Source organism: Podarcis pityusensis, assembly GCF_964106645.2.
Source record: "Podarcis pityusensis genome assembly, chromosome: 16".
NCBI lineage: Eukaryota > Metazoa > Chordata > Lepidosauria > Squamata > Lacertidae > Podarcis > Podarcis pityusensis.
In genome coordinates this window covers 9,498,382-9,512,793 of record NC_138041.1, presented here as the reverse complement: position 1 = coordinate 9,512,793, position 14,412 = coordinate 9,498,382, and the positions used below count along the sequence as shown (strand labels likewise).

The following is a 14,412-nucleotide window of genomic DNA, read 5'->3' as shown; positions in this document are numbered from 1 at the left end:
CAGAAATTCCATCGGTTGGAGAACACCACGACTCTCCTTTGAGCTAAGACCGGATGCTGAGAACACGAATGCCAAGCCTTTCCTAATCCGCGTTGGCATCCAGTTTGCTCCCAGGCCCTTATTTAAGGTGTGGCCGATGACTCCTCAAGTTTCCACATCAAAGGCCGGCAACCTGAACTACAACTCCCACTGCCCCTGACCACTGGGCCATTCTGGCTGTGGGACTGATGGGAGTCGGAAGACAACAGCAGTGTTGCCTTAGGTCTGCAGCAGGCATGGGAATCTGTCTCTCTCCTGGCGTTGCTGGACTACAACTCCCATCATCCCCCACTGTTGGCCATGCTGGCTGGGGCTGATAGGAGTCGGAGTGCAACAACAACCGGGGGGGCCACAGGCTCCCCACCCCTGCTCTAGGCACAGAGGAGCCTCTTGGATTGGAGGCCCAATGGTCAAGGATGATGGGCGTTGTAGTTCAACACTGTTCCCTCCACTCCTGCCTTACATAAATGTCTTCAGACGGCGCACTCTGAGCATTGCAAAAAAAGCATTTTGCCCGTTCCGAAAAAGAAAGCATTTCACAGGTTTGCTGTGGTTTACAAGTTCGAAAAGTCCCTGAGGGAAAATGATGGGATTTTCCCAAAGTTAATTAAATATAATTCACAGCTCCCATGAGGCAGAAAACACCCACTCGTGGAAAGAAGGTGCCTGTAATCTCCCCCCCCACACACACACACCTCCTTCAACAGGTTTACCTCTCATCCAACACCGAAATGTGGTAGAATTACTCCATCGCTTTAGCAGTGCCTGAGTGAAAGCAGCCAAAAAGCATAGCGGGCACTCGTGCAGAGGGGCAACCAGCACCCTCCTCCGAGGGCAAGTACTTTATAGCAGCATTGGGCATGACTAAACAAGCCAGACACATCTGATTTCAGCACTGAGAAAGCGTTGCCTGCCTCAGAAGGATCTTAGGCTAGAGCAGGGAGTCACACAGGGGGGCAGCGGGCACCCTCATTCTGCAAAATGGTGCTATCACTCTCAGGGGAGTTGTGAGGGATTTCTGGACTACAGTATATTGCTGCAAGTTCTTTCTGAGCTTGCCTTACAGATTTTATGCAGCTAGACGCTCTTAATCCTGTGGTTTATTTTAAAGGTAAAGGGACCCCTGACCATTAGGTCCAGTCGTGACCGACTCTGGGGTTGCGGCGCTCATCTCGCTTTATTGGCCGAGGGAGCTGGCGTACAGCTTCCGGGTCATGCGGCCAGCATGACTAAGCCGCTTTTGGTGAACCAGGGCAGCGCATGGAAATGCCATTTAACTTCCCACCAGAGCGGTACCTATTTATCTACTTGCACTTTGACGTGCTTTCGAACTGCTAGGTTGGCAGGAGCAGGGACCGAGCAACGGGAGCTCACCCCGTCGCGGGGATTCGAACCGCCGACCTTCTGATCGGCAAGTCCTAGGCTCTGTGGTTTAACCCCCAGCGCCACCCGCGTCCCGTGGTTTATTTTACCTCCCTTTTTTTCAATCACAGCAGTATCATCCTGTTTCTTTCGCATTCTTGACCAAAACCATTTGTCTGTAGAAGACTCTTCACAACAGAAACCTGCACCTAGCAATCCTGAAGAAGTTTCTATCTTAACACACAAATCCATCCCTCACGGACTTCTCTTTATCCTAGTATAAAGCCCAAGGTTTGATGATGTACAGGAAAGGACTCTCTCCAAAAGCGCCCCCCCCAAAAGTGAGGAAGCACAGACTTTGCAGGCGCCCCCCACCCACTGCTTCGATCCAGCTGCCCAGCTCTGCTAAACAAGCAGATGTCAGCTCCGATTAATTCACGTGACTGGAAGCAAAAAGGGTCAGCGGGGAGCCCCCAGGGCAATGGGCCGACAGCCCAGCCCCAAGACAAAGGACCCCCGACTAGGAGTGATGCATCGTCGTGGAATGTGGCAGCCAAAACCCACGCATGGGCGCATGACCCCCTTGCAATGCGCCACCAGGAAGTAACGGGCATGTTTGGCGGGAATGGCTTCGGTATGTCAAAAAAAAACAAAAAAAAAAACCGTTCACAGGCAGCCTCAGGAACATAGGAATCAGAACTTTGGTCCGTCTAGCTCTGGCTGGCAGCTGCCCTCCAGGGTTTGTGGCAGGAGTTTCCACGGCTCTAGCTGGAGACACCAGGATTTGAACCTGGGACCTTTACAGTATGCAAGGCAGATGCTCTGCACTTGAGCTATGGTCCATCCGAATGAAACAAAGCAAGATTCTAGTCCTCATGGTGCTAAACAAAGGGCTGATTTTTAAAAGCAACAGGTGAAGCTGTCTTATACCAGCTCAACATTGTCTACACGGACCGGCAGCAGCTGTTGAGGACATTCCCAGCCCTGGAGATGCCAGGTATTAAACCCTGGGTGCCTGGGTGCTCTGTCAGTGACCACAAAGCATCTTTCCCTAAAGGAAAAGTTGCTACATTTCATGTTTGCCCGAAGGAACTCAAAGTGTCAGAACTCGAACTCGAGGCATGAACCCAAAGTGTCAGAACTCGAACTCAAGGCATGAACCCAAAGTGTCAGAACTCGAACTTAAGGCATGGACCAAACTGAGGGGTATGAAGGGATGCTCAAGTCAAGAGCGCTTCAGCACTCCCAATCTGCACCCAAAAAGCACATGGCCGCCTGTGGCAAGGAAACCACAGCAGGCCAGAACCTCCCGGCCTCTCCGAGAAAAGCTCCTCAGCCCTGGCACCAGCACACAACACTTTTGGTCATTTGCCAGAGCTGCCTGCTAAGGCCTGCCCTAGTTGCCCCTTAAAAAGAAAGGTTTCACCGACAAAAGAAGAATGGCAGACAAAATTAATGGACTACGCAGAATTGGATAAAATGACAGGAAGGACTCGAAACCTGCGGGACCAGAGATTCAAAGAAGACTGGAAGAAATATACGAACTATTTGAAGAGCAACTGTAATCAACAAATTATGCTAGTAGGACTACAAGAAGTTTTGTAAGGAGAAACATATGAAATATTGCAAAGAAGAGAGATATTAGTTATGAGATTTAAACGCAATAGTGAAAGTAAGAAATGTATATTAAGTGAAAAGATTGGAAAATTTTCAGATGTGATTGATGGAAGTCAAAAAATTGTATAAGATATAAAAGTATGTTTAATAATTGTTGAAAATGACATGTTAAAAAACAAATAATTTATTTATTTTTTAAAAAAAGAAAGGTTTCAAGCACACCTTGGGTGACACCATTTTAAATTTCCCACAATGCCTCAGGGTGACAATGCCATGGCCACTTGGTGAAGAAACCAAAACAATACCAGGAGCCACAACCAGAGCTCCTCCTGGCTCCCATCCGTTCTTGAACTGCTCCTTTTTGCCCGCTCTCCTCAGCCCAACACTACAAGGCGGGATAGGCTGAGACACCATGATGGGTCTGCGGTCACCCAGCGCGCTTCACGGCGGAGGCCGGGGTTCAAATCCCCCACACTGTCACGAAGCTCACTGGGCGCGAGGATTCATCACTGCCTCTGAGCCTAGCCTACCCCACAGGGCTGCTGCGAGGGTAAAATGGGGAAAGCCACGTATGCAGCTCCTTGGAGGGCGTGATAAAATAAAGAATAATGGAATTGGCGGAAATGACTGGCAGAATCCGAGACCAGGGAGAAGAGTCGGTGAAAGAAGACTGGAAGAAATTTAAAGACTATTTACAGAAATATTGTAAAATTAAGGAATTTTAGAAGGATGTTGGATAGAAACTAAGTGGTTTCCAGCTGTAATGCTTTAAGAGATACGAAAAAAGGTTTTATAAATGGGTAAAAGCTTAATGGTAAGGACTTGCTGAACTAACAAACTGAACTGGAATACAAAAAAGGGAGGTACGAGGAGGTCCGGGGAAATAAGTGAAAGGAGGATATGTTATGGAAAACTAGCGATGTGTTTTTAATTGTTTTTATTTTGTATGTTTCCTTTTATTTTTATTTTTTTTGCTATATCTTAAAAACTTTATCCTTTTTTCTGTATTTTGTATTTTCTTCTATTTTTATTTTCTGTTTTTGTATTTTTTGAAACTTTAATAAATATCATTTAAAAAAAAAAAAGATAAAATAAAGAATAAATCCTCAGGCAGGTGGGAGGCTGTCTCGCCCGCCCTGTTTCAAACCACATGCCTGCGATGCCCCTCCAGATGTTGCTGGACTACAACTCCCATCACCCCCAGGTCCTGAGCCACTGGTTTCCTGGAATATCCTAACCAAAGTCCTGTGGTCTTTTGAGACAGGGCTGTGGGCTTCCAGTGGCTGGACTACAACTCCTATCACCTCCTGGGGCTATTCCATCATGGTGGCTGGGTCCCATGGAAGCTGTCCAGCCACTCAAAAGACCACCACCTAATAATAATAATAGTAATAATAATAATAATAATAATAATAATAATAATAATAATTTATTTATATCCCGCCCTCGCCAGTCGAAGCCGGGCCCAGAGCGGCTAACAACAGTTCCAGCAAGCCAGCGACTCAGGCCCTGTAGCAAACTTTGCTCCTGTTTTGAAACAGATAAACGGCGTTTTTAAAAACACATTAAACAACAACGTTCCCAGTTTTATCATTTGGATTGACCTGTTTTGTCAAGCTCTTATTACATTTGAGTTTGGGCTTCTTTGGGCGGTGGATGCTTTTGACAGGAGTTGATTTCGTTTCCTCAGGTTTGACTCCCCGTTTTAATATCCTGCCACATAAAGGCCTCCCGTTATTACAGCACCGCACAGCCAAACAGATTAATCTGAAACTAATATGCAAACGCCTGAAACAAACAAAAACAGGAAGAAGACATGTCTCTTCAACGTGACAGGCCTTATTCACCAGTACATCGTCTGGAACCGGTTTGAGGGCCACGTCAATGGCGCCTTCACCTGGCGGTAAATCGCAGGTGGGCCTTGCCTTCCTCCCTGCGCCAGGAGCTGGTGGCGGCAGCGGTTGCACCTCGGTGCCTCACAAATGCTCCTTCCCTTTCAACACCACGATGCAACGCTCTATCGCCATGGTGATACATCGTGATGTTGGAAAGCAGGTATCGCCCAGCCGTAGACAGAACGTAGACATCGTGGCTAATAGCCTTTGATAGCATTTTCCTCTGTGAATTTTGCCCAGTCCCCTTTTAAAGCCATCGAAATCAGTCGCCGTCACAGCCTCTTGTGGGAGTGAGTTCCATAGTTCATGCGCTTCATGAAGAGGATTCTGTCCTGAAACTTCCTCCATTCAGTTTGGGTGGATTTCCACAAGGCCTACTGTTTTAGCCATTTTTGAGATATTTTTTTACAGAAATCGGCAAGAACGATTTCTGCCCAGACAACCCTTCCGACTACAGTATTCCAGGAATGTCCGGGAAATTCCAGACGTATGGCAACCCTAAGATTATCCTTTTTGAGGTAAGGTGATCAGAACAGTACACAGTATTCCAAAATATGGTTGCGCCACAGATGTCACTCTTCACAACCTTTAACAACAACAAAAAACACAAGTGGAGTCTATTCAGGAATACAGTGGTACCTCGGGTTACATACGCTTCAGGTTACAGACTCCGCTCACCCAGAAATATTACCTTGGGTTAAGAACTTTGCTTCGGGATGAGAACAGAAATCGTGCTCTGGCGGCGCGGCAGCAGCAGGAGGCCCCATTAGCTAAAGTGGTGCTTCAGGTTAAGAACAGTTTCAGGTTAAGAACAGACCTCTGGAACGAATTAAGTACTTAACCCGAGGTACCACTGTAGCTTCCAACTTTCCCCTACTGTTAAGTACAGGCCCGGGCACATAGCAAATCATTACTGACAGCGGATATGACATCTGAATGGGCTTGGAATGGCATTTAACCCCACCCCTGCGTCCAAAATATTGCAGGCTGGCCGTGTGGCGAACGAGGAATCCCCACAAGAAAACCACGACTCCTTGATGCGTGGGGAGTGCGCTGCTGCCGTTGTGCACCGATTGCGCAAAAAACCGGACGGATCGGAAATGGCCAGGGTGGAGATCCTGGAAAAGGCAAGGATCACCGCTCATTAATTAGGAGCACCAATGACCTATTTTACTGTTGTGAAGATCGATGAGATTAGATACTGCTTGCTGTCCTGGAGGAATTAAGGGCTCGAGTGGGCGAGTTGCGGGAAAACACGCGGGTTGTCTCTTGGCAGCTTCTGTTTTCGCTTTATTGCTGAAGTTTCTGAACTGGATTCTTAACGCAGCAAAGAGTTAAAACTGATGGTCAACAACTTGAATAGCCAAACTGGTTTGAAGTCCATAAAATGATACTGCTTTCATAATTTTTCACCCGGCAATATATCGCGAATCGCGATGTTTGCTTGTGTGTGTGCTATGCAAAAATCACAACATGGGAAGAACCGTGAAGCTAGCTAATTATTATTGTATTTGTTGTTTTTAAATCATTTATTTTTTTAGAAAAAATAATATTTATTAGTAGTTTCAAAGTTATAAAGAAAAGAAATGTTTTTAAATCATTTATAACTCACCCATCTAACTGGGTTGCCCCAGCCACTCTGGTTGGCTTCCAACATCTATAAAATCACAATTAAACATTAAAAGACTTCCCTATTCTCATATCAGACATTGTGATAAATCAGTTTATCATAACGTTTAGCTGGTGATATATCACAAAGTTGAAAACCAGCTCCATCTTTATTGTGATATATCGACACAGCACAATGTTTAGCTGTTGATATATTGTGATGTTGAAAACCAGGTACAGTCAAGCCTTGGTTCTCGAACGGCTCTGTTTTCGAACGTTTCGGCTCCTGAACGCTGAAAACCGGGAAGTAAATGGTCCAGTTTTCAAACGTTTTTCAGAACCCGAACGTCTTCCGTTTTGAGTTTCCCTTTTAAATTGAGGCTTCCACTTTCAGTTTTCGGTTTTCAAATGTTTCGGAAGTCGAACGATGTTCTGGAACGTATTACATTCGGAAACTGAGGTTCCACTGTATTAGGCAGCCCTAGATACAGCTATCAATGGCTACCAGCCTATTTTCTGATGCCTCCATGGATCGAAGCAGGTATGTTTCTGAACACCGGTTGCTGGAAAGCACAGGAGCTCAGAGGACTCTTGTGCCCGGGTCCCGTTTAGAATCACAAAACTGTAGACTTGGAAGGGATCCAGCCCTCTACAATGCAGGAATCCTGCTCACAGCCATCCCTGGGTGGACTCGAACCACCAACCTTCTGGTTAACAGCCAAATGCACTGATCCACTGTGCAACAGGATGCTGGCCTAGATGTGCTGTTGGCCCGATCCACCGGGTCCTTCTTATGATTGGAGGAACGGACCCAGTGGGAGGAGGTGTTAACAATTTCCCAGCTTTTTTGGAGGGGGGATAATCACCCCCTTTGCTTTTCTCCCACTATAGGGAAAAGATAGAGGACACCAGTATCTTTTCCCCAACAGATGGAAAAGCAACTGGGGGATGGCGGAGCTTCAACAAAAAGGACTCCGTCCTATCACCGCAACTCTGATTAAATTTGGATCTGGTAGCAGCATTAGAGAAAAACACACACACACCCCACAACGGAACAGCCCGCATCTCGTTTGACTCAACCGTGAACTGCTAAGTAAGCAGGGTGTGGAGAGGACAAACTTCACACAGAGTCAAATATTTATATAACCAGATTTATTTATTTTTAAAGTCTACACAACCTTGATTTTCACCAATTAGCCAAGAGCACCCGCAGACATTCAAAACAAGCTAGGTCTGTGTTACTTGTTTCCATTATTGGAAATTTAGTCACCCAACTGTCCCCACATCCCAGGAGGATCCTAATATCCAGGGTGGATCCTATCAAGGGTGTGGTTTCGGAAGTTGGCTGTCCGCTTTACACTCGGAAACCTCTTACGAGAGCGGAACCAAGTTTTGCACAGTGGTCTTTGAGATCCAGAACTAAGTTTTCTATGTTTGGATACAGTTGGGCACCATTTTGAATCAAGATGGCAGGAGGACTCTTCCCAAACTGCACTGATATCTTAGGGTTTCTTATCACTCCCAAGCAACTCAGGTCTACGACTGCCGGTGTATTTTAACTTGGAGGAAAGTCCCACTAACTGCAATGGGACTTACTCCCATGTAAGCCAAGGATAGCATTGCAAAAACCATCCACATGTAAAATGTTCTATCTAAAAAGCATGGATGGGCAACCGGTGGGTCTGGAGCTAATTCCAAAAGACCTTTGGGAAGCAACGAGTTCTCTAGGTTTGCTTTGCACCAAAGTTTCTCCGTGTTAAACCCCAGTGGAAAGTCTCCTGTTTGAAACCCAGGAAGGCAGCTGCTGCCGGTCAGTGTAGATGGCACAGAGCTAGATAGATCAGCGGTTTGACTTTCAGTAGAAGGCAACTTCTTTTTACCATATTTTTTGCTCTATAAGACTCACTTTTTCCCTCCTAAAGTAAAGGGAAATGTGTGTGCATCTTATGGAGCGAATGCAGGCTGCACAGCTATCCCAGAAGCCAGAACAGCAAGAGGGATTGCTGCTTTCACTGTGTCGCGATCCCTCTTGCTGTTCTGGCTTCTGAGATTCAGAATATTTTTTTTCTTGTTTTCCTCCTCCAAAAACTAGGTGCGCCTTGTGGTCTCGTGCATCTTATAGAGAGAAAAATACGGTATATTCCTAAGAACTGTCGGTTTCAAACTCTGCCGGACAAAGAGGAGGAGAGGGAGGAGGTGGTCACACCCTCCCCCATCCAAGAATCATGGGAACTGTAGTTTACCCCCTAACAGAGCTACAGTTCCTGGCACCCTTTAAAAACCACCATTCCCAGGATTCTTTGGGGAGCAGCTATGTGCTTTAACTGGATTGAGGCAAAAACAGAGAAAGGAGGAACAGAAACAGAGGGAAAGGGAACCCCAATTTGGGGTCTGAGCCTCCCCCACTGACTTCAGGCCTGCCTGCTGCTGGCACGGGTCCACCACGCCACAGAGACAACCCGCAAGGGAATGTAGTTCGACAGCAAAAAGCTTGCCCCACTGCCCTGCAGCCCAAAAAGTCTGGCTAGGATTCGCAGCTACTAATGTTTGGCGAGATGCAAGACAGCCGAGGTGTCAAATTCTCAGATACGGGAAACTTTTCCCCAAATCTCAGCCGTCTGAGGCTTGGGGGCAGCCTTGGTTTCAAGAGCCAAGGAAACACACTTCCCAGAGAACCTTGTCTAGTATTTCTTCCAGAGTTCTGCAGTTTTAGAGCCAGGGTTTTTGTTTGTTGGGGGGGGGGAGGCAGAGTTATGCCTTCGCCCTCGCCAGGTTAACGGCACCTCTGGAGTTGTTGTCTTACCTGCATGAGAAGCTTTGTAAAACAACAACAGCAGCCACCTCACAATGACTAAACAGAAGAGCGCTCCAAGCCCAGATTAAGAGCGTAGCCAAGGCTGCGAGGGTTTTGCAAGAGAGGGTACAAAGTTCGGAAGCGGGCAAATAATAGGCCCCTTTTAAAACAGACGTGAGAACCGAGTTTGCAAAACAGGACGTGCTGTTAGTTTCTTATCCAGAGTCCTCAACCTAGATGTTGGTGGGGTGAGGGAACACAAGGAGGGGAGGGTTGCCACATTCACTCACCCCATAGAAACCACCAAAAATAGGCATGTACATGATTGGTGGGTGGACAGAGAAGAATGTAGGTGAGAAAGTGTGTTTGTTTGTGCGTACGAAGAGAAGTGTGTAAGAGTGTGCGTGTTTGCTTCAAAGAGCATGGGTGCGCGCATACAAGCGCATGGCTGCTGTGAATTCTTCAAAGCACCAGGGTCTGCACAGGTATGCAAGTGGGCATGGTGCCCACCAGACATTGTTTGTCTACTCCAAACCCTATCACCCTTGATCATTGGCCTTGCTGTTTGGACCGTCTAGCATGGGCAAACTAGGGCCCAGGGGCCAGATCCGGCCAATCGCCTGCAGACGGTCCGGGAATCAGCATGTTTTTACATGAGTAGAATGTGCCCTTTTATTTTAAATGCACCTCTGGGTTATTTGTGGGGCCTGCCTGGGTTTTTTCACACGAGTAGAATGTGTGCTTTTCTTTAAAATGCATCTCTGGGCTATTTGTGGGCCATAGGAATTCGTTCATTTCCCCCAAAAAATGTAGTCACAAGGTTTGAGGGACAGGGGACCGGCCCCCTGCTGAAAAAGTTTGCTGATCCCTAGTCTAGAGGGGTTGGGAGCTGGGGGCACTGTTATACAGTGGTTCTGCTCCTTCCTTCTGGGCCGTGTTCAGAAAGTGGTGTTGGGGGGATGAGTGTTCAGACCCCTGGGCTCTCACTTGTGGGGTGCCTCAGGGTTGCGTCCTCTCCCCCATGCTTTTTAACATCTATATGAAGCTGCTGGGAGAGATAATCAGGGGGTTTGGGCTTGGTGTTCATCAGTATGCGGATGATACCCAGCTCTACCTCTCTTTCAAGTCGAAACCAGTGAAGGCGGTGAAGTGTCCGGAGGCGGCTGGAGGATGGATGGCGGCTAACATATTGAGGTTGAATCCTGATAAGACAGAAGTACTGTTTTGGGGGGCCAGGGGGCGGGCGGGTGTGGAGGACTCCCTGGCCCAGAACAGGGTAACTGTGCCCCTGAAAGATCAGGTGCACAGCCTGGGAGTCATTCTGGACTCACAGCTGTCCATGGAAGTGCAGGTCAATTCTGTGTCCAGGGCAGCTGTCTACCAGCTCCACCTGGTACGCAGGCTGAGACCCTACCTGCCCGCGGACTGTCTTGCCAGAATGGTGCGGGTTATCTCCCGCTTGGACAACTGCAATGTGCTTTATGTGGGGCTACCTTTGAAGGTGACCCGGAAACTACAACTAATCCAGAATGCGGCAGCTAGACTGGTGACTGGGAGTGGCCGCCGAGAACACATAACACTGGTCCTGACAGACCTACATTGGCTCCCAGTACGTTTCCGAGCACAATTCAAAGTGTTGGTGCTGACCTTGAAAGCCCTAAACGGCCCCGGTCCTGTATACCTGAAAGAGCGTCTCCACCCCCATCGTTCAGCCCAGACACTGAGATCCAGCGCTGAGGGCCTTCTGGTGGTTCCCTCAGTGCGAGAAGCAAAGTTACAGGGAACCAGGCGTAGGGCCTTCTCGGTAGTGGCACCCACCCTGTGGAACGCCCACCCATCAGATGTCAAGGAAATAAACAACTGTCTGACTTTTAGAAGACATCTGAAGGCAGCCCTGTTTAGGGACGTTTTTAATGTTTGATGCTTTATTGTATTTTAAATATTTTGTTGGAACCGCCCAGAGCGGCTGGGGAAACCCAGCCAGATGGGTCGGGTATAAATAATAAAAATTTAGTAGTAGTAGTTTGGAGGGGACCAGGGTCTGAGGCTGTGTTTCAGAGAGGGTGCACGTGAGAGTTGAAAGGGATTTTCTTTGTGGCAGGGGGAGAGGCAGTGAGAAAGGGCAGATAAGTTTTTCGGAAGAGACCCAGAACGCAACTACTTTTGGTCCTCCAGACCATTGGCATAGCTGGCCAGAGCGGCATTCTTGAAGGCAGCAACATGTACCGTCTCTCGCAGAAGTGAGCTGTATTTTTAGCACACACAAACACAATCTCAACCGAAGGGTTCTTCAACATTAAAGCCTCACAAGCAAATAGCTGGCTGTTTTGAAAGATGAAGATGTATCAACAGGGGCAATGGAGACTGAAGTGGAGTAAAAAGGCACGAGAAACAGCGGGAATTTTCTTTTGGAATTCCCCCTGTGCAAATCTGCTTGCAAAAAACCACCACAAATTTATATATTGTCTCTCCTACCTTTTCATTCAAAGCTTAAAAAGGAAACCTACACCCGTAAAAAGAATAAAAAAAATGTATATATATCAATATTGCACTTTCACACACACCCCAAAAAAACCCCAAATGTTCAAGTTTTCTACAAAAATATTCTGGATGATCCCTTCCACTTCTTAGCTCTGCTCAGAACTAAATCTCACTGAGTTTAATGGGTCTTACTCCCAAGTAAGTGTGAACAGGACTGCAGCCCAACCACACCACCTCAGCTGGGATCATTGGGTTGGATGCGACCAAATTCAAGCCTAGAATAAGCCCATCCAGAGGTAGCATGCATAGAGCCCTCCAGATATTTGCTGGACCACAACTTGATAATTTCTATAATTATGTTCGGAACAGGGAAAGTGAAGAGCTTTTCTCCCTCTCTCCCAACACTAGAACTCATGGACCTCCAAAGCTTTGGGACAGATAAAAGAAACGACTTTTTTACATGGTACATAGTTAAACTGTGGAACTCACTGCCACATGAGTTGAAGTCCGACTATATCAGAAGGGCACCACTCTGGCTACCCTTGCGATAGAACTTCAGTTAGTCCCAATGGATCTGCTCTAAGGATAATTAAATCTCGAGGCAATCCACAGTTTGCAGATTTATATTCTTTTCTTAAGAATAAAAAAATAGTTTTTTTAAACACACACAATCTCCAACAATGAATTCTCAAAGCCTCTGCCTAGGGCCCAAATGAATATAGTGAGTCTAAAACTGAAATAGGTTGCGGGTTGCAGCCCAAGAATTCTTGGTTTGAAGGAGTAATTCTGGAGTAAGTCCCACTGAATTCAACAGGACTTACTCCCAAGTAAGCATGGGTCCCAAGGAAACGTGCACAGAATCTCAGCAAAGCAAGGAATCTCCTGGAATGTCAATGGATCAGCAAATTTTAGTCGCTGCTTTCTTAGGCAGGCAGGCAAATGTTAACATCCAAAACTCCAAATGCGAAAGAAACACAAGGAGACTCCATCCAATGCCAGCAATTTCAATCCCAAAAGCAGCCAACCAGAGGCTTTCAGAAAGCTTCTAGAGGTAGTAAAGGTAAAGGGACCCCTGACCATTAGGTCCAGTCGTGGCTGACTCTGGGGTTGTGGCGCTCATCTCGCTTTACTGGCCAAGGGAGCTGGCGTACAGCTTCAGGGTCATGTGGCCAGCAAGACTAAGCCGCTTCTGGCGAACCAGAGCAGCGCATGGAAACGCTGTTTACCTTCCCGCCGGAGCGGTACCTATTTATCTACTTGCACTGGTGTGCTTTCGTACTGCTAGGTTGGCAGGAGCAGGGACCGAGCAACGGGAGCTCACCCCGTCGCGGGGATTCGAACCACCAACCTTCTGATCGGCAAGTCCTAGGCTCTGTGGTTTAACCCAACGCGCCACCCCTACTCCAAAACAAGTAGGCTCCACTGAGGCAAAAAACCAGTCAAATTAGCTTCGCCCAAACTTCAAACCTGCACATTACAAATTTACATCCCAGAGTTTCGAGCTGTACCTGTTAGAACAGTTACTCAGAAGGAAGTTCAGCGAGTTTGGTGGGGCTTATCTCCAGGTAAGTGGGTGATGGTCTGGGATAGGAGCAGTGCCATTTCAGGCTGGGAAGGTGGGATGTGCGTCTGCTTCCACATTCTTAGGTACAAAACTATCCCGGTACAGTCCTTAGAAAGCTAGCATCTCAGGGGAAAGGGCAGTATTGGAACTTTCTGCCTGACACACTACATTTCTAAGTGCAAGGGGTTAAAATATTACACATCCCTAAGTCCACATTCACTCCACACACTTAAAGCGCTACCATACCATTTGTAAAAAAAAGTCATGGTTCTCCTACCTGCGAAAAATAAAAATTTTAAAAAATCATGGGTACTGTATTTTGTTAAGGTTCATTATGAGAGTTCTTAGGAAACACTATTCGTTTCCCTGAGCTACTACTCCCAGAGCTCCTTGACGGCGAAAGCTCTCCGGGAATTGTAGCTCTGGTAATATAGTAGATAGATAGATAATTTATTACGGTCAGAGACCAGCTTATAAAACACACCTGGGGGTACAGCCCCAGAAGGAAAACAAACAATCAAAACATTGTACAACAATAAATTTAAAATTTGTAAACGCGATAAGCGTATAGACACTTAAAACTTTAAGATAAACTACCGCAGAGAGATGAGATGGTAAATATAGTACAGTGGTACCTCAGGTTAAGTACTTAATTCGTCCTGGAGGTCTGTTCTTAACCTGAAACTGTTCTTAACCTGAAGCACCACTTTAGCTAATGGGGCCTCCTACTGCTGCCACGCCGCTGAAGCACAATTTCTGTTCTCATCCTGAAGCAAAGTTCTTAACCTGAAGCACTATTTCTGGGTTAGCGGAGTCTGTAACCTGAAGCATATGTAACCTGAGGTACCACTGTAGCTCCTCTCAGCACCCTGAACAAATTACAGCTCCCAGAATCCTTTGCAGGAAGCCATGACTGGCGCCACAGGGCTTCAAATGGACGGTGACCTAACTGAGGTCCAGTCGTTTCCAATGGCTCTACTCTCAAAGAGTACAATTTAGTTTTAATACAAGCTGTGGATAATATATACATCTACATCTGGGCGGGAGAGAGA

At 46.9% G+C, this 14,412-nt stretch overlaps 1 protein-coding gene across 2 annotated transcripts in view; it reads right to left on the bottom strand.

Annotated features, from left to right (window-relative positions):
• EFNA4 (ephrin A4) overlaps window positions 1-14,412 on the bottom strand; it is a 31,293-nt gene that overhangs the window by 11,740 nt on the left and 5,141 nt on the right. The window contains exon 1 of one of the 2 annotated variants that reach the window (XM_080984865.1): window positions 4,916-5,145. The exons of the other annotated variant lie outside the window; for it this stretch is intronic. Coding sequence (XP_080840991.1) covers window positions 4,916-5,130 — 215 coding nt within the window. The 5' untranslated portion in view covers window positions 5,131-5,145. Of the gene's footprint in view, window positions 1-4,915; window positions 5,146-14,412 lie in introns of those variants that run through there. 2 annotated transcript variants of the gene reach the window in all.